Source organism: Castor canadensis, chromosome 4 (assembly GCF_047511655.1).
Source record: "Castor canadensis chromosome 4, mCasCan1.hap1v2, whole genome shotgun sequence".
NCBI classification, from domain to species: domain Eukaryota; kingdom Metazoa; phylum Chordata; class Mammalia; order Rodentia; family Castoridae; genus Castor; species Castor canadensis.
The window spans coordinates 153438773-153458999 of record NC_133389.1 but is presented as its reverse complement, the minus strand read 5'-3'; the positions used below and the strand labels follow the sequence as shown (position 1 = coordinate 153458999).

Genomic DNA, 20227 nt, shown 5'->3' with positions numbered 1-20227 from the left:
CATTTCATCCAACCTCTACACAATATACATTCTTCTCAGCAGCCCATGGAACCTTCTCCAAAATAGATCATATCCTAGGGCACAAAGCAAGCCTCAGCAAATATAAGAAAATAGAAATAATACCGTGCATACTATCTGACCACAATGCAGTAAAAGTAGAACTCAACAACAAAAGTAAAGACAAAAAACATGCAAACAGCTGGAAACTAAATAACTCATTACTTAATGAAGAATGGATCATCGATGCAATAAAAGAGGAAATTAAAAAGTTCCTAGAAGTCAATGAAAATGAAAACACAACCTACCGGAACCTATGGGACACAGCTAAGGCAGTCTTGAGAGGAAAGTTTACAGCCATGAGTGCATATATTAAAAAGATTGAAAGATCCCAAATCAATGACCTAATGATACATCTCAAACTCCTAGAAAAACAAGAACAAGCAAATCCCAAAACAAATAGAAGGAGAGAAATAATAAAAATAAGAGCTGAAATCAACGAAATAGAAACCAAAAACACCATACAAAGAATTAATGAAACAAAAAGTTGGTTCTTTGAAAAAATAAACAAGATCGATAGACCCTGGCAAACCTGACTAAAATGAGGAGAGAAAAAACCCAAATTAGTAGAATCAGGAATGCAAAAGGGGAGATAACAACAAACACCATGGAAGTCCAGGAAATCATCAGAGACTACTTTGAGAACCTATATTCAAATAAATTTGAAAATCTAAAAGAAATGGACAGATTTCTAGATACATATGATCATCCAAAACTGAACCAAGAGGAAATTAATCACCTGAATAGACCTATAACACAAAATGAAATTGAAGCAGCAATCAAGAGTCTCCCCAAAAAGAAAAGTCCAGGACCTGATGGATTCTCTGCTGAATTCTATCAGACCTTTAAAGAAGAACTGATACCAACCCTCCTTAAACTGTTCCATGAAATAGAAAGGGAAGGAAAACTGCCAAACACATTTTATGAAGCCACTATTACACTTATCCCAAAACCAGGCAAAGACACCTCCAAAAAGGAGAACTATAGGCCAATCTCCTTAATGAACATTGATGCAAAAATCCTCAACAAAATAATGGCAAATCGAATTCAGCAACACATCAAAAAGATTATCCACCACGACCAGGTAGGCTTCATCCCAGGGATGCAGGGGTGGTTCAACATACGAAAATCAATAAACGTAATAAACCACATTAACAGAAGCAAAGACAAAAACCACTTGATCATCTCAATAGATGCAGAAAAAGCCTTTGATAAGATCCAACATCATTTCATGATAAAAGCTCTAAGAAAACTAGGAATAGAAGGAAAGTTCCTCAACATTATAAAAGCTATATAGGACAAACCTACAGCCAGCATTATACTTAACGGAGAAAAATTAAAACCATTCCCTCTAAAATCAGGAACCAGACAAGGATGCCCACTATCTCCACTCCTATTCAACATAGTACTGGAATTCCTAGCCAGAGCAATTAGGCAAGAAGAAGGAATAAAAGGAATACAAATAGGTAAAGAAACTGTCAAAATATCCCTATTTGCAGACAACATGATCCTATACCTTAAAGACCCAAAAAACTCTACTCAGAAGCTTCTAGACATCATCAATAGCTACAGCAAGGTAGCAGGATATAAAATCAACATAGAAAAATCATTAGCATTTCTATACACTAACAATGAGCAAACGGAAAAAGAATGTATGAAAACAATTCCATTTACAATAGCCTCAAACAAAATCAAATACCTAGGTGTAAACCTAACAAAAGATGTGAACGACCTCTACAAGGAAAACTATACACTTCTGAAGAAAGAGATTGAGGAAGACTATAGAAAGTGGAGAGATCTCCCATGCTCATGGATTGGTAGAATCAACATAGTAAAAATGTCGATACTCCCCAAAGTAATCTACATGTTTAATGCAATTCCCATCAAAATTCCAATGACATTCATTAAAGAGATTGAAAAATCTACTGTGAAATTTATATGGAAACACAAGAGGCCACGAATAGCCAAGGCAATACTCAGTTAAAAGAACAATGCAGGAGGTATCACAATACCTGACTTCAAACTATATTACAAAGCAATAACAATAAAAACAGCATGGTACTGGCACAAAAACAGACATGAAGACCAGTGGAACAGAATAGAGGATCCAGATATGAAGCCACACAACTATGAGCAACTTATCTTTGACAAAGGAGCTAAAAATATACGATGGAGAAATAGCAGCCTCTTCAACAAAAACTGCTGGGAAAACTGGTTAGCAGTCTGCAAAAAACTGAAACTAGATCCATGTATATCACCCTATACCAAGATTAACTCAAAATGGATCAAGGATCTTAATATCAGACCCCAAACTCTTAAGTTGATACAAGAAAGAGTAGGAAATACTCTGGAGTTAGTAGGTATAGGTAAGAACTTTCTCAATGAAACCCCAGCAGCACAGCAAAAAGAGATAGCAAAGATAAATGGGACCTCATAAAACTAAAAAGCTTCTGTTCATCAAAATAAATGGTCTCTAAACTGAAGAGAACACCCACAGAGTGGGAGAAAATATTTGCCAACTATACATCAGACAAAGGACTGATAACCAGCATATACAGGGAACTTAAAAAACTAAATTCTCCCAAAACTAATGAACCAATAAAGAAATGGGCATGTGAACTAAACAGAACTTTCTCAAAAGAAGAAACTCAAATGGCCAGAAAACACATGAAAAAATGCTCACCATCTCTAGCAATAAAGGAAATGCAAATTAAAACCACACTAAGATTCCACCTCACCCCTGTTAGAATAGCCATCATCAGCAACACCACCAACAACAGGTGTTGGCGAGGATGTGGGGAAAAAGGAACCCTCTTACACTGTTGGTGGGGATGTAGACTAGTACAACCACTCTGGAAAAAAATTTGGAGGCTACTTAAAAAGCTGGACATCGATCTACCATTTGATCCAGCAATACCACTCTTGGGGATAGACCCAAAAGACTGTTACTCCAGAGGCACCTGCACATCCATGTTTATTGCAGCACTATTCACAATAGCCAAGTTATGGAAACAGCCAAGATGCCCCAGCACTGACAAATGGATTAAGAAAATGTGGTATCTATACACAATGGAATTTTATGCAGCCATGAAGAAGAACGAAATGTTATCATTCGCTGGTAAATGGATGGAATTGGAGAACATCATTCTGAGTGAGGTTAGCCTGGCTCAAAAGACCAAAAATCGTATGTTCTCCCTCATATGTGGACATTAGATCAAGGGCAAACACAACAAGGGGATTGGACTATGAGCACATGATAAAAGCGAGAGCACACAAGGAAGGGGTGAGGATAGGTAAGACACCTAAAAAACTAGCTAGCATTTGTTGCCCTTAATGCAGAGAAACTAAAGCAGATATCTTAAAGCAACTGAGGCCAATAGGAAAAGGGGACCAGGAACTAGAGAAAAGGTTAGATCAAAAAGAATTAACCTAGAAGGTAACACCCACGCACAGGAAATCAATGTGAGTCAATGCCCTGTATAGCTATCCTTATCTCAACCAGCAAAACCCCTTGTTCCTTCCTATTATTGCTTATACTCTCTCTACAACAAAATTAGAGATAAGGGCAAAATAGTTTCTGCTGGGTATTGAGGGGTGGGAGCGGGAGGGGGTGGAGTGGGTGGTAAGGGAGGGGGTGGGGGCAGGGGGGAGAAATGAACCAAGCCTTGTATGCACATATGAATAATAAAAGAAAAATGAAAAAAAAAAAAGAATTAACCTAGAAGGTAACACACACGCACAGGAAATTAATGTGAGTCAACTCCCTGTTTGGCTATCCTTATCTCAACCAGCAAAAACCCTTGTTCCTTCCTATTATAGCTTATACTCTCTCTTCAACAAAATTAGAAATAAGGGCAAAATAGTTTCTGCCGGGTATCAAGGGGGTTGGGGGGAGAGGGAGGGGGTGTAGTGGGTGGTAAGGGAGGGGGTGGGGGCAGGGGGGAGAAATGACCCAAGCACTGTGTGCACATATGAATAATAAAACAATAAAAATTTTAAAAAAAGAAATTCAATGGCATTCACACAATCTAAGAGGTAGAAATGACAGATAAAATAAGAGATCTTAAATTCATCAAAGCACAGAGAAATTCTACCAGATTTCTAATAATAATTTATGTATTAATTTATGGACCAAAATAATAAAATCTATGTACCAATCACTTCACATTCCTAATATTACTTAATACTCACGTGACTTGTGAGGAAGATGCTATTATCATCTTCATTTATAGATGAGAAAACTGAATCTTAATGAGAGTTAAGTAGTCTCAAGAAGCAGTGGAACCAAGACTAGAATTTACACACTTCTAACTTGAAATACTATGGTGTAATTGAAGCGCTATACTGTCTCTCCACCGTCAGCCTTCTTCAGTACTGAAGATTTCTTCAGGACCAAAAGATAACAATGTGTGATACCATTCAGTTACAAGACACCTTACACATCTTATTATAGGCTACGTGTCTGGAATCACTTAGAGAAAGGGAGAGTGGCCCAAATGATACTGGAAGTCATAATTAAACTTTGCTTCATAAAAATGCACCTGTATTTTTCTGGAATAATTCCAGGTTCCTTAAGTCCATATATGTTCTTAAACTTTGGGGACATTTGCATCACGATTAATCAATCAGCGAGTATATTAACTTCTCAGCCATATAGCTTATTGAAGAAAAATATAGTACAGGCGACTTATTTGAAATATAATAGGAGCAAAGCCTGGGAGAAGACACTGAAGGGTGAAAGTGAAATTTAGAACCCTCACCACTTACTTTTCTTTGGCTAAGATGTTTTTCTCCAATCAATCACACTCATCCTTCCAAGTTCAGAGTAAATAAGACCTCCTCAGATGCTTTCTCCTGCCGCCATCACACGCACACACACACACACACACACACACACACACACAAGCACACACATACACACACACACATATTCCCCACTTTCAACCTATCTTCCTGCTATAACCTCCATCACACTCTTTACAGGTAGTAGAAAGCCATGAAGAAAAGGTATCTACAGATTTGTTCATGCAATTACTTATTGAATGTCTGTCCCCCATCAGACTATAACCCTCAGAGTGAAATCCATGTCTCTGTCATTCACAGCTGTAGCCCTGTGTCTAGCACATAGTGAGTGCTCAGTAAGGCATTTACTGAAGGAATGAAACATTGCTCTCCTGACCCTTCCTCCAGGCAATATGGCTGCAATTATGGATTTCTCTCTCTGGTACTCTGACCAGAACACTCTTGCTATGCCTGGCTTCCTAAAGATAGAACACTTGGAATACATCAGCACACAATGCACTTTGCCAGTCGCTAGGCCTCTGCACTGTATTTCTGTCTGCTCCCCTACCTTAAACTGTGCCCAACAATGTAGGAGACTCAAAGACCCACTTCCTTCACAACAAATTTCTCTTACAGCCAAGGCAAGAGCTACCCCTAACCACACAGCCATCTCCCTCCTTTCTCTCCTAGATCCCCTCCACATTGTACTTTGGGAGATGGGGATTCCTTTTACACAGAATGCATACCCAGACTCAGTTTGCTACTTTGAATACAAAAGAGAAAAGATAAGTGATTTGGGAATTCTGGCCACTAAAAGCACAAGACATGAAACCTCACAGCTTCGGCGGTCAAATCCCAGTTGGGCAACAGGTGTTGGCGAGGATGCGGGGAAAAAGGAACCCTCTCACACTGTTGGTGGGAATGTAGACTAGTACAACCACTCTGGAAAAAAATTTGGAGGCTACTTAAAAAGCTAAACATTGATCTACCATATGATCCAGCAATACCACTCTTGGGGATATACCCAAAAGACTGTTACTCCAGAGGCACCTGCACATCCATGTTTATTGCGGCACTATTCACAATAGCCAAGTTATGGAAACAGCCAAGATGCCCCAGCACTGACAAATGGATTAAGAAAATGTGGTATCTATACACAATGGAATTTTATGCAGCCATGAAGAAGAACGAAATGTTATCATTTGCTGGTAAATGGATGGAATTGGAGAACATCATTCTGAGTGAGGTTAGCCTGGCCCAAAAGACCAAAAATCGTATGTTCTCCCTCATATGTGGACATTAGATCAAGGGCAAACACAACAAGGGGATTGGACTATGAGCACATGATAAAAGCGAGAGCACACAAGGAAGGAGTGAGGATAGGTAAGACACCTAAAAAACTAGCTAGCATTTGTTGCCCTTAACGCAGAGAAATTAAAGCAGATACCTCAAAGCAACTGAGGCCAATAGGAAAAGGGGAACAGGTACTAGAGAAAAGGTTAGATCAAAAAGAATTAACCTAGAAGGTAACACCCACGCACAGGAAATCAATGTGAGTCAATGCCCTGTATAGCTATCCTTATCTCAACCAGCAAAACCCCTTGTTCCTTCCTATTATTGCTTATACTCTCTCTACAACAAAATTAGAGATAAGGGCAAAATAGTTTCTGCTGGGTACTGAGGGGGTGGGGGGAGAGGGAGGGGACGGAGTGGGTGGTAAGGGAGGGGGTGGGGGCAGGGGGGAGAAATGAACCAAGCCTTGTATGCACATATGAATAATAAAAGAAAAATGAAAAAAAAAATCCCAGTTGGGCCACTTACTAACTATGTGCTCATAGACGGCCTCAATTCCTCTTGCATAAAATAGGGTTGAAAATACTCTCACTCAATATGTTGCTTAGATTTCACTCTGTGTGTGGATCTCCCCCATCCTTCAGATAAAAATAAGATTTAATCTCCATTTCACACTTCTTGTAGGAACTGAATAAATGATTGTTGGCTTGATCAGAATAATCATTGAATATATGTGCAATATATTATGTGAGTTGATTTTACTTTACAGCTTGAATGCCACCAGAACCCTGGTTTAGAAATTAGCATAGCCTTCCTCCTTGATGCACAATCCATCAGTCAAAACATATACCAGTACAAACTACAAAGTATCACTGAGTGTCTTCAAGAATTAGAGTTGTCAAGCTGTATGTTATCATGGAGAAGCCCTGTGGCTACTCACACATACAGCAATGCTAGCAGGATAATATCTTCTTTGATCTAAATTCCAGCTGGAAACATGCCTTTCATTTGCAATTCTAATTTTCCCTAAAAGCTCTGCCTTATAGAGTTTCTAATGCTTACGTGGTGATTGTGAGAAAATAATAAAGCCTGAGATTTTTCCCTGTGAGCTTTGAAGTATTATTCCAGCTGTTGCTATTAAAAAAAAAACTTATTCAAAAAATAGACAAAGATGAAGTTTAGAAAGTTGTGCATATTATCACAGACCAGCAGAACCAAAGCCTTAAAAAGACCATTATGCTAAACCTAAACAAAATGGAAAACATTTTTTCACTAGTTAGTCCCACTGAGGAAACAAGTATTACAAAAAAATTAAAATAAAAAAGACTATTTGCAGGAGCAAACTATGAAGTTTTATCAAAGAGTACTTGAAAAATATGGTGAAAAGCCACTTAAAACAATTACCCAAAGATCTTTGACCACTTAGAGAGGCAGGCTCAGCCTCTAAAATTTATTAGAGGATTCCAGCTGCCAGGTATTACGCTAACTACCATGCATGATTTGCCCTCATACAGTCCTAGAAGTTTGGGACTATCATTGTCTTCATTAGATAAGAAAATGAAAATTTAGAGAGTTACAGAATTTGCCCACAGTGACACATTAATCAGTTTTCTTAGTCTGCTTTGTGTCGCTACAATAGAATACAGATACTGGAAAGTTTATGCTTATTTATAATAGACATAAGTTTATCACCTTGTGGTTCTGGGGCTGGGATGTTCAAGATCACAGGATGAGCGTCTAACAAGAGCTATCTTGCTGCATCATCCCATGGCAGTAAAGATTGAACTCATGGCCACAAGCCCTTTTATAGTTGACAACAATTCATTGTGAAGATGGACCCTCCATTAGGCCTCACCTCCTAACACTGTTGCGTTAGGAATTGTGTTAGTTAGCTTCTGGCACCTGACGTGAACAACTTAAGGAAAGAAAGATTTGTTTTGGCTCACACCTTCAGAGGCTTCAATCCATGACTGGCTGTCTCTACTGCTTCTAGGCCTGTGACAAGGCAGAAACAGCATGGTGGGAAGGCATGGCAGTGGAAAGCTGCTCACCTCATAGCAGCCAGGAACAGAGAGAGAGAGAGAGAGAGAGAGAGAAAATGGGACTTGGGACAAGGTATACCCTTCGAAGGCACATCCCCAGTGACCTACTTGCTCTAACCAGGCCCCACCTCCTAATAGCCCATTCATTTAAAGGGAACTCAGAGTTGTAGTCAGCACCCTCATGATCCAATCATCTCTCTAGAGTCCTGGACTACAGATATGAGCCACCATGCCCAACTTGCAGTCACCTCTCAATAGCACCACCAGCTGGATACCAAGCCTAAAACACATGAGCCTTTTGGGGCAACACTTCATATCCAAACCATAACAGGAATTAAGTTTTCAACACAGGCTTTTGAGAGGACGCATTCAAATCAAACCAGCAGTAGCAAAGCAGAGATTTGAACTCACTGTCTGATTGAAAAAAGTAAACTCTAGATTCAAGTGTCATGGTTTCTAAGAGGTCTTCAAACTGCTTTTCTTGAAAAGCATGGACTCCTTACTCAGGCCCACAAATTAACTAAAAGTAGGAGAAAAGCATGGCAACTCTCCATTTTGTATCTGTCTTTGTTCTAAGCCATTCTCTCTGAAGTTACTTTGCAATCACCTTGGGTTCTAGGAAAGTCAGAACTGGTAACATCTTCATGAACCCTAATAGTAGAGCTTTCTCAGGATGAACCACCCTCCAGATAATAATTCTAGAACCTCTCCCAGAACAAAGACTGAGATGATGACCTACCAGACCACACCTGTGACTGGGACTATTTAACTGTGCATATGTTACCTCTCTGCCCATGCCCCCAGTTCTTTGTCTATTTAAACCCATGTCTGCACCCCCAAAGATGGCAGAAGATGGGCTGAGTGCTCACTCTGCCTCTTCCCATGGCATGTCCTGAGCCATGTGATAAATCTCTTTTCTCTGCCTTACACCATGCCTCTTTACTTGGCATATAGGAGCTAGTGTCCGGACCTGACATGTGGAATCCCAAGAGTTTGGGCCTTGAGTCCAAAACTCTGGTTTCAAAGTGAGAGTTGACATGGTCTGATCAACCAACAGATTGATAGTACAGTAATTATGAGCAAGGTTTTTAAAGAGATGTACTTTCTTTATAGGCACATTTGGCCTTCAGCCACCAACTTCATAAAGGTTCACCTAGAATTCTGTATATGACTTGCAAAGTCTTCCTTTATTCAGGAATATGTGAGTCTCAGAACTTCCCTGCTCACCTTGTGCTCATTGAGACCTAGCCAAGAGAAGAAGCAAAACTTGTAGTCTTAACATCGTCCCGAAGGAATTAATCCAGACCGGGAATTCGTGCACTGTCAGTAAGAGGGATGCATCATGAACCCAGGCAATTCTGCTCTGCACTTTAGGTTGGTTCCATGGCTATCATTCACTTGATAATCTGAACAAAGCAGAAGGGGAGTGGAATCATTAAAGATGGACAAAGGATACTACTAATCAGGCTCTAGCTAAGCCATTGTGACAGGATAAACCTACCCCTAAGGACCCAAAGAACTTGTTATCAGGAAAGTGTACTGCTCACAAAATCCTATTTTTCTGAAAATCTAATAGTTTTACTGAGCCTTGCTCTTTTGGTCTACCTAAAGACCAGCTTCCTGCCTCATTGCTGACATGACACCAAAATGCAGCTGTGTCTGGATAACTTTTTTTAATTTTTAAAAGCACTGGAATACTGAGTATTTTCGGGAAATAGGAATGGTAATTAAATATGACTGGGAGCTGAAGGACAAGGTAAGGAATACATTTCACTCTACATCTTGTACTGAACCTGATTTGACCCTTTTCTATTCCCAACCGTGCAATCATGGAATGGTAAGGAGATCACCTCTGACCCCTTCCACAACTGCAATCTGTCCTAGCCTTGGGAAAATTGTCATGCCTGATTTTCCTCCTGTTGGAACAATTTTTAGGGCCTTCATCCCCTAACATGTAGATTAGAACAACACCTCCAGGAAACAGAACTGTTAACTTCAACGTTGCTCTCCATGGTCTCTCATGTTACTAGTCCCCATGGGAACCTTCTCCTCCCCTTTGTTGTGTCTCCCTTCCCCCTACCCTTCCCTCCAGTTCCCACACTCATTGAATAAGGAAGGTCAATCTGAATACATCTGTCCACATCTCTGGAATGTCGCAGAGGAGTAACAGCTGTTGACCTCTATTCCAAACATACTATCCTGTTTGTCCCAAAAGTAGCTTGGGTGAACTCCAGCTAATATATATAATCTCTGCTTTCTATGGGGAATGTAAGGCCAAAAGAATATACTCTGCAGGAGTACCTGCTTTCAAGTGCTGGTTCCTATTACTACTAGTACTACTAATAATAATTACTACTAAAGTTTATTACGAATCTTCTATGCATCAGATATAATAGAAAACTAAAAGCACCCCAAGTTTTATTAGCTTTTCTTTTAAGTCTTAGAAAAAGCAGTATTTTTCTTTCTCCTTAAGTGACTATCTTTCTGCAGCTTAATACACATACACACAGCCTTTACCTACCATAGGCACAGGTGATAAAATTGAAGATCTGTGTGCTATCTCCTACAAATACTGGAGGAGAAATATAGGAGGGAAAAATAAAAACTGAAGTTGAGATATTACACAATATCCAACAATACAGTGAAGAGCAAGGACAAAGAGATTAAGGCCTAAATCAAGTTCTAGACAAATCTATTATTTGTCTAAGAATGCACCCAGAAATATAAGGCCAGTAACATCACAGTACATCTGATGGCCTTTGTACATTGTCTTGAGAAAAATTCCAGACTAACTTTGTTCTCACAGAATGTAGCTCCATGATATTCCACGATGCTCAGATTTGGAATGGCAGCAACGTAGCTCGTTCTCCTCACTGGGGACTCAAAACCCAGACAAGAAACAATGGGACTCTCATCCTCTTCAGGAATCTAATCTAGCTGATTTCTCATGCTGTTGTTTATTGTGTGACATTACTTAGCTGCAGAAACATCTCCGGGCCATCATGATTTGGAGGATAAGCAAAACTGGCCAGATCAGCAATGGGCAAAAACAGGAATTTTCCTTGCAGGCAAAGTAAACACTACTAGCAAAAGCCTAAAAGTACATGACTTTCTTAGGGACCCACAAAGAGCTCAATGTTGCTGGAACAGAAAGGACACTAGAGACAGCAGGTGGTCAGGCCAGTTATGAAGGATCTTTATGCTATGCTAAGAGTTTGCTCTTTGTACTGATTTCAGTGACGAGGCCTCACAAATGGATCAGCACACAGGTCTGCATTGCTGTTACCGATGGAGGAAGTTTCAGAATATTAGATTCAGCATTTCAAATAGATTTGACCTCACATAGCAACTCCAAGTGATTGATGTCAGCTGCCCAAATCTCTGTGTCCAACAGGATTTCTGAAAGCTCATAGCAGTTCAGTGGGGGCATGGGAAGAGGAAGGGGATGCATAAGCAATGGTGCTCAGACCAGGATTATAATAAAACCATGACTCAGGTCAAATTGCAAACCGCTCCTTCCCACCTGTCCCTTAAATCTTGACATTTTTCCATTGTTGGGGAGCTGGAGAAAGCTAATAAATTACTGCCTTCCACTTGGTAATTCAGTTCTAATCAAGTAAGAGAAAGAAAGAAAACCAATTGAGTCAGGTTGATGAGCCTGGAAATAGCACTGAAAGTACCAGAGAATGTGGCTGTGACCTGTAGCTACAGAATAAGCACCCCAGAATTCAACAGATTTGCCCACCGCCACTAGCATTTCTAGGAAACCACATACCCAGGCTCTGGTTAAGTTGCCACTATGATACCACTGGGGCCCAGAGCACAACATGGGGTTCCTGGCCTCTGCTGAATAGTGGGTCCTAAAGGTAGGAGAAGGAGGCAGCAGACCCAGGTGGACATGAAGTTAGGAGAGGGATTGTTTAATGTTAAAGAGATGTAAGTACATCTTCATGCTCAGAAAAGAACACATCATAGAAACACTGAAAACATAAGAAATAGAGGAAAATCTGAAGGGAAAAAACCAAGGAGGTGAGAGGAAGTAGCCCTTGGAGCTCAGACTAATCTTTTCACGTTCATTAAAAGAAAGTAACATGCCTAGGAAAACAGAAGCCATTGGCGGTTACAGATGAATGAATGTGGATCGGGGACTTTCCAATTCACTCATTGTCTCATTAATGTCCTGAATAGGAACTTTTATATTATTAGTACATTTTGTATCCAATGAGAAAGCCTAGTAGGTAGCAGAAAAAGGACTCTGAGGTTGTGATCTTGAGGAAGCTGATGAATTCTTTGACTTTTTTCTCTTTAAACCACAGCTTCAGAATAAACTTCCACTAGACTACATGAGTCAACAGGAGAAGCACTATCAGACACCATCCTTCCATTTGTGTGATGGAGAGTAGGGTAAGTGAATGATCTCTTAAGCTTTAAGTTCAATTTCTAGAACCTCTTCTTCCCTCTCCTCTCTCTTCCTCCAAGATGCAGAAATAGAAGCATTTTAAATTCAGCAGAGAGTAAAGACTGATTATCTCCGGGTGCCACCTCAGACTTCTCAGGGCTGATTATTAGTGCTAGCTTGTGCTGATTAATTCAGACTTCCTAGAATTAGCATCCATAAGGTGTCTGAGCAGTGGGAAGTGGCAAACTGGCTAATAATTTTCACTGTGCTTGCAGATGTCCTCTCTGAGGTCTCTGAGGCTATAGCCCAAGGGAATAGGAAGAGCTTGGGCTGGCTGACTGGACTTTTTCCAGGTCCTGGAGGTCAGAGTTTTGAGAAAATGATGTCTGTTCTTTTCTCAGATCTCTATTTAGGAAACATTTGTGGAAATGCACAATTTGTACCCAGGATTGTGGGCACATTCTCTCAGTTCTATCTAGTCTCTTTACATCTGCCACTCTCTATATCTTGGAAATTTAGTCTCTGAACTGGCTTACAAGCTAGACAAAAAATGTGTATGTTTTTTCTATAAAAGCAAAGACCAGCAAGAACTTCTTGCCTCTTCCTTTTTTCTACTCAGTCAGAATGCAAAAATGTCTTATACAACAATGAATACGAAAATGGGGATTTTTGTCCCCAACATCTTATTACACCCAAGACTGTGTTCAGTAAGTCTCATAGTTCTTAACCATTTTTGTGTCAGGGGACCCTTGACTGGTCTGGAAGCCTAAAGACCCCTTCTCTCAATGATTATTTGAAATACATAAAATAAAATACATAGGAATGTTAAAAAAAAAAACTAAAGTATTGAAATGCAGTTTTAAATGTTTTTTAAAAAATAAATGTTCATGACATAGTAGTAATAAATATGTTTTATTAACATATTAAATATCTAGCTATGGCATGATAAAAATTATAATTTTGAAATACTGGAAAGCACAAGGAATATTTTGAGACACTTGCAACAATATAAGGTGATGATAAGACAATACCTGATTTCTGGCCAAGCATGGAGGTGCACTGCTGTAATTTCATCTACTTGGAAGGTAGAGATAGGAGGTTGTGGTTCAAGGCCGGCCTGGGCAAGTTAGCAAGACCAGAAAGGGGAGGTAGGGTGATCATGGTCTGAGGTCAGCAGGTACAAAAGCACGAGACCATATCTGAAAAACAAAAAAGCAAAAGGACTCAGGGCAGGCTCAGCAAGCAGAAGGTCCTGAGTTCAATCCCTAACACCACGAAAAAAACCAGAAAATATGACTTCTACTAATTATAAAGTCACAAATACTGATAAAATTACTGTGGTTTGTTGCTTAAATATGTCATGGTAATGATGAATTTCAGTTAGAGAGGACAATGATAATGAAGACATGTTTTTTCTCAACCAAGTTTTTGTAGGGCCCCTAGTTAAGAACCCTGGGCAAATCAGTACATCTGGCTCCCATCAGCATCATATGGATGATAAACAAAACCCACATGACCCCAAACACTACATGTCCTACAGTCAGTGCTTGAATCTGACAGCATCTTAATGACATCCAGAAGAGAGGACACTTCCCAGATGGTTTAGAAACTGAAAGATCAAGGAACAGAAAGTGCAAATACCATCGTAAACCTCACTATAAGTATTCTCTTTAGCTTCAAGTTCCAAATACCAGCTGGATGGGGATGACCACCCCTAACCATGGTTTTCTCCTTTCCTCCTGGTGCTTAGGTCAGGATCATAAACTCCACAGATTCGTCTGTACATTGCTTGGTTTTTTCTTGCATTTACATAAAGTCCAACTTTCCATTCTGCTCACTAGTACTCAGCAAGCTGAAACATACCAGCTGAGATGGTGGCACACAGCAGGACAGATCCACTCAAGCTCACGGATAGTAAAATAAAGCCTCCTGAGTGCTCTGCAAACCTCAACCTACACCTCCACATATTGTGTGTCCTGACCATAGATGAAATGCTTGAAGGACTTCCAGCCGTTGGGGTACACTCTTCCCTCACTCTATGGCAGACCCATGAGTATTTTGTTTTGCTTCACTGGTCCTCTGAAACATCAATTCCTTTGTCTCAGGTCCTTAAGCTGACTTCTTTCCTCTATGGAAAATGTTCTTCTCTTTCATTCTTCCCAAGGTACGTTGCTTCTCCTCACAGTCATTTTCAAGAACTCTATGAACTTCCATTTATACCTACCTACCTCAGTATCCAGTTTATTTTTCATAAATACCCACAATTTGTAATTATTTTATGTATTTGTTTGTCATTTTATCTGTCTTCTCTTTCATAGGCAAAACGTCTTAAGGTCAGAGACCACGTCTGTCTTGTTCACCTCTGCACTCCAGGACCAATATATGCCTGGCACATAGCAGACACTCAATAAAAATTTAGTAAGTAGGTTAATCAGTAGTGAATATTCTCGATTATAATATGCAGGTCTATAATCTACACTTTCAAAGCTCCTGTACCAGAGTACTCATAGAAGGTAAACAGATTGAAGAGTATCAGATAGTGTATATTCAAAAGCATCCCTTACGGTATGGACCAGAAGTGATATCCCATCTGGCCTAGTTTGGTTGTCTGTCATCTGTTCACCTGACTTGCTGTGCCAGTATCTCACAACTGGTGTGGATAATGCTGTACCTACTTCTCTGATTTCAAGAAGGATGGTGGTAGAAAGCACAGAGTTGTTTAATCTCTGGAATTACAGATTTTGAACCCTCAGGAATGTTCTAATCCTGGCTGACTAGTTGCTCCTTCTAGCAATCTCATCTCAGTGTCATGGGACCAGGGAAGGTTACTTTGGGGCAGGAGTCTCTTCCTTGGAATTCACTTCCTTTGTAAGTCATTCACTCATTCAACAAATGATTAATGAGAATTTGACTCAGTCATAGGCCCATTAGACAAAGGGAAGTGGGACGGGAAGACAAAGGCAAATGAAGCATGCCCTCAAGTGGCTCAAGACAGACAAGTACAAGGTAAGTTTCTATTTGTATATTGATGGAAGCCCGGGGTGTTATGCTGACTCATATAAAAGTATCTCTCTAAAACATCTTGATACTATTTAAATGAACCAGTGTAGTAAGGTGCACCCATAGAAGAGTTAAGTGAATGTGGGTGTATACGTGTACAGTCACATTTGCAATCTCTCACAAGATCCTGAAAAGTATCAAACAGAAAAATGAATCCCCTTCAGAGAGCTTATGAACTGGACTTCACCATTCAACACAATTACTGTTGCTTTAAGGGAATGTCTGGGGCCACTGCACTGCCCAGCCCAGTAAGCACAATGGAACATTTTCTTAGGGATTACCTCACTCCAACTGACCCGCACAGGAAATAATTATTTTGGTAGTTGCCCGTAAACAGTGAAACACACTTGTTTGAAAAATAAGCTCTTTTTGACCCTGTAAGTCAGTGGCTTCATAAGCATAGCTGAACCTAGTTTCTATCCAAATTCAACAATCTTGTACGTAAATGGTGACTTATTCTTGGACTGTGGGTTCCCAGATCCAGGCCACACTTCAAAATTCTGCCAAAATGCCACCACAAACAGTGGTTTCCTTGTATTTCTGGCTAAAGAAGAATGCAGAATCAAAGAAAAACTATATTTCTTTCTTAAGATAGATTATGGAAATTCCACAGATGTCCTAGCAACAAATTCAAACACTGTAGTCATGTCTGAGAAATCACTCCTGCTCCTTCAGACATCAATCCTGGGATGGGCATGCCAGAGAAATACAGCAATGCCTAAAATGCACAAAATGACAGTTTGTGGTAGGAAGTTTTGAGTCTAAGTGAAAGTCTAGGTCTCCACTCCTTATCCTAGTGAGGCATAATATCACAGCCCTTTCTTTGTCTGCAGAGTCTCAAAAGGGAGCACACTCAGAGGAAGCACAGATAGTCCAAGGAACCCATCTCTGAGAGAAGTGCTACTTGTTGAAAACAGAAAACTTGGGATAAAGGCCTAACAGGACTGCTTGACAGAGACCCCAAAGGATAGAAGTTTAAATAACATAGATGGCCTTTTCTATCTCATCATACAGTCTGGAATTTGCAGTCTAGGACTGGTACGTCAGCTGGTGGGGTCAGGAGCTCAGCTGACTTCCATCACATAGCTCCACCATCGTTGGACCCATACCGGGCTACCCTTTCCTTTCAAGGAACAGCCCAGAAATGACATCACTTCTGCTTATATTCCATCAGCCAAAACTTAGTAATATAACTGACAGAGCTTCATGGCTATTCTTACCTACAGATTCAGCATTCTGTGATCACAGAAAAAATGAGAATCAATACTGGGGCCAGTCAAGAGTTTGCCATAGTTGTCAAGTTTCAGATTATTCCTTTGAATAATGAGTAAGTTATCAGAAGGCACAGGCTTTCTTCTTGCAAAGCTATTGTAGTGTTGATCCCTCCAACATTACTCCATTTATCAGACTACCTGGGCCAGCCTGATAAACTGGTATGCCTAAGGCATGAAAGGTCCTAAGAGCAGAGACAGTGCCTGTACACTGCTGTGTGATATTACCAGGCCAAAAGAGTAGGCAGAGCTATCCCTCCTCCTGGGAAACTACCCTAATGATAGTACTGCTTGGGTCTAAGAGTGTCACCTCTTATCCTATAGACAGGGTCTCTGCCTTGGTGGCCATAAGACCCAGAGGTTCTCCCAGGGTTGTGAGTATCACCTGCTCTCACTTTGTGTTTCTATGTCCCTAATAGGAGAATGACCTAATAATGGATCAGGGAGGCAAACTCCCACACAGTTTTTACTTTGGAAAGGAGGAAGGATTTCTCCAACCTTGAAAAAAGCAAACTAGCTCAAGAATGGAGCTACATGTCAACTTGAGAGTTGTCTGAGAATTTCTGAGGTCACTCCATGGAATAGGTTACATATGGAGGAAGCTTGGGAGTAATTGATTCAGCCCTCTTCTTGAGTGATTTTGGAATAAGATTCACTGACTTCTAAAGTTACAGAGAATTCCTGAATATGGACTTCCCTTAGATTTTCATTCATTAGGAGGAATGAACAAGTTGCTCTGTACTGAATGGATTAAAATCCCACCTGGTGTTTACACAAAGCTGCAGGATATATGGAACATCCTGGCATGAATAGGCCACAATTTGGCAGCAACAGACAACACCTGTTTACAGTGTCCAATCTGGACAAATACATTTATTGATACTTACTTCAATATCAAGTAACATAAAGACCAAATGTGTGGATATTCAATATTTCAAAGACATCAGTAAAGAAAATTTCAAAGAAATCAGTAAAGGGGGCCAAACTGAAATAATTTCTACGTAGAGAGATGAATCAGAGAAGTGAATTTGTTTTTGTATTATTAGCAGAAAGCATAGTCCATCACTACTAAATTATTACTGTCATAGCACAAAAGTATTTGCATTGAGAAATATTAATAATCAAAATCATCTTCACTTGGCACAGACCCAAAAACTATAGAAATGTTAAGAGTTAATCAATCTCACAGCTGATGTTCATTAATATATACTGTATATTTATCATGGCTGATATACAATATGGGTGTCATGTATACATAATATAGGACAATAGAATTTTAGCAATGATTTTAGTTATAAAACTGTCACAAATTCCAACTTAAGTCTGTAGTCAGAGGACATTAGCACATCCTCTTCCTGTTTCTGCCTTGTCCAAAAGCTGGAATAAAACTCTTGGAGATGGTCCAGGATGTCAGAAAGAAATTATTTTAAGTGTTATGCTTGGGAGGGACAGTGGGGAAGCATGAGCTGACCTCTATATCTGAATCCATGCATAGTAATAATAAAGTATGCCCTACAAAGACTCTGCAATGTCCATTTCTGGCTGAAGGTAAGGGAAATGACACAAAAGTTTAGTCACTCCTTCCTCTGATCCCTCAGCACATTGTGCAGCCCTCCGGTCTCACTTACCTCATTCACTACACTGCAATTATTGGTTCACAGGCCTGTCTCCAGCACTGGCTTATCACATGGGAAGGAGTTAAGAACACAAGCTCTAGAGCCAAAGTGCCTGAATTTGAACCCTAGCTCTGCCACTAACTAGATCCTCTGACTTTGAGCAAGTCTCTGAACCATGCCAAACCTCAGTTTCTTCATCTGTAAAATCAAATTAATAACAGTCTCTGTCATCTAGTGTCTGTGAATACATTTCATGATAAATGAAAAGCACATCTTGAGGCTGGGGATAGAACTCAGGGGTTTTTAGAGTGTTTGCCTAGCATATGCAAGGACCTAGGTTCAGTCCATAGAACCAGAAGGAAAGAGAAGGAAAAAGAAAAAAAAGGAAGGGAAGGGAAGGGAAGAGAGGAAGGAAGGATATATCCTGGGTCAGGCATGTTGGAGCACACCTGTAATCCCAGTCACTTGTCACTTCAAGGAAACCTTTGAGTGTATGCTATTTCTTGCCCACCAGGACCCTGATTGAAACGAGTGATTAAGAGTTACAGAAAATTCCTTTTGGAGATCCCACATTGGGCATCCATAGACTTATGCTATCAATAAACATTAACGTTGTGACTCTTGTTCTAATGACACCTTGCTAGGCAAAGTATAATTCTGATCATTTGACTTTCTGTGTTCTTTGACTAAAAAAATTGAAAGACCCTCATCAAGCTGTCCTATGTACAGGTACTTGTCTTTGTTCAATAACTCTTCTCAAATCAACAATAGTTAAGTGGAAAGTCAAAGAGAAGTGGAAGTGACAGAATTAACTCAGTTTATTTTTAGTTCTATGGAAAAATACACACATTTGAAGGGGTGACATTCTAAGATAAAGAGCTATAAGATCAATGTTCAAAGGTAAAGGATCTGAGGTTTACCAGACACAAGCTTCTGAGAACATGGCCTCTAACAAACTTGGGTGCAGACCCTGTCTTTGTTTTCTAACATCCTGTTCTGTTCCCACCTTCCCTTTCATATTTTAATGTATTTGGCTATTTATCTATGTTGACAAATGTAGGTATTTATTTTCTCAGAGCCTGAAATGTCAGGCAAGAATGAATTCTGGCTCAAAGGATAACATCAGTAAAGATTAGCCCATTGAGAAAATTCTAAAAATACAAGACCCAAATGATAATTACTTTTCTATAAAGAAAGTAAGAAAGCAACATTAGAATAAAAAAAAATCTCAGTCCAACATTCCAGTTTTTCACCATGCAAAGCTGCCATACGTCATAAACACTGACATTAAAAGCAAATCATAGCCAGGCACTGGTGGCTCACGCCTATAATCCTAGCTACTCAGGAGGTAGAGAGCAGGAGGATCGCGGTTCAAAGCCACCCAAGGCAAAAAGTGCGTGAGACCCTATCTCGAAAAACCCTTCACAAAAAATAGGGCTTGTGGAGTGGCTCAAGGTGAAGGCCCTAAGTTCATGCCCCAGTAGTCACCCCCCCCCAAAAAAAGAGCACATCATGTGCAGGGTGCCAGTGACTCATGCCTATAATCCTAGCTACTTGGGAGGCTGAAATCAGGAGGCTCACAGTCCGAGGCCAGTCTGGGCAAATAGTTCATGAGACCCCCATCGCCAAAATAACGAGAAGAAAATGGACTGGAGGCATGGCTCAAGCAGTACAGTGCCTGCTTTACAAGCCCAAAACCCTGAGCTC

General features: G+C 40.1%; 1 protein-coding gene and 1 long non-coding RNA gene across 20 annotated transcripts in view; one reads left to right on the top strand and one right to left on the bottom strand.

Moving 5' to 3' along the window:
- Cd28 (CD28 molecule) overlaps positions 1 to 20227 on the bottom strand; it is a 162456-nt gene that overhangs the window by 40169 nt on the left and 102060 nt on the right. For 12 of the 14 annotated variants that reach the window (XM_074071513.1, XM_074071517.1, XM_074071520.1 and 9 more), the window contains one exon: positions 13605 to 13772. The exons of the other annotated variants lie outside the window; for them this stretch is intronic. In XM_074071513.1, coding sequence (XP_073927614.1) covers positions 13605 to 13647 — 43 coding nt within the window. In that variant the 5' untranslated portion in view covers positions 13648 to 13772. The remainder of the gene's footprint in view (positions 1 to 13604; positions 13773 to 20227) is intronic. 14 annotated transcript variants of the gene reach the window in all.
- The window catches only part of LOC141422622 (uncharacterized), a 105318-nt gene continuing 100362 nt past the window's right edge, over positions 15272 to 20227 (top strand). For all 6 annotated transcript variants that reach the window (XR_012447361.1, XR_012447357.1, XR_012447360.1 and 3 more), the window contains exon 1: positions 15272 to 15579. This is a non-coding gene — a long non-coding RNA (uncharacterized lncRNA). The remainder of the gene's footprint in view (positions 15580 to 20227) is intronic.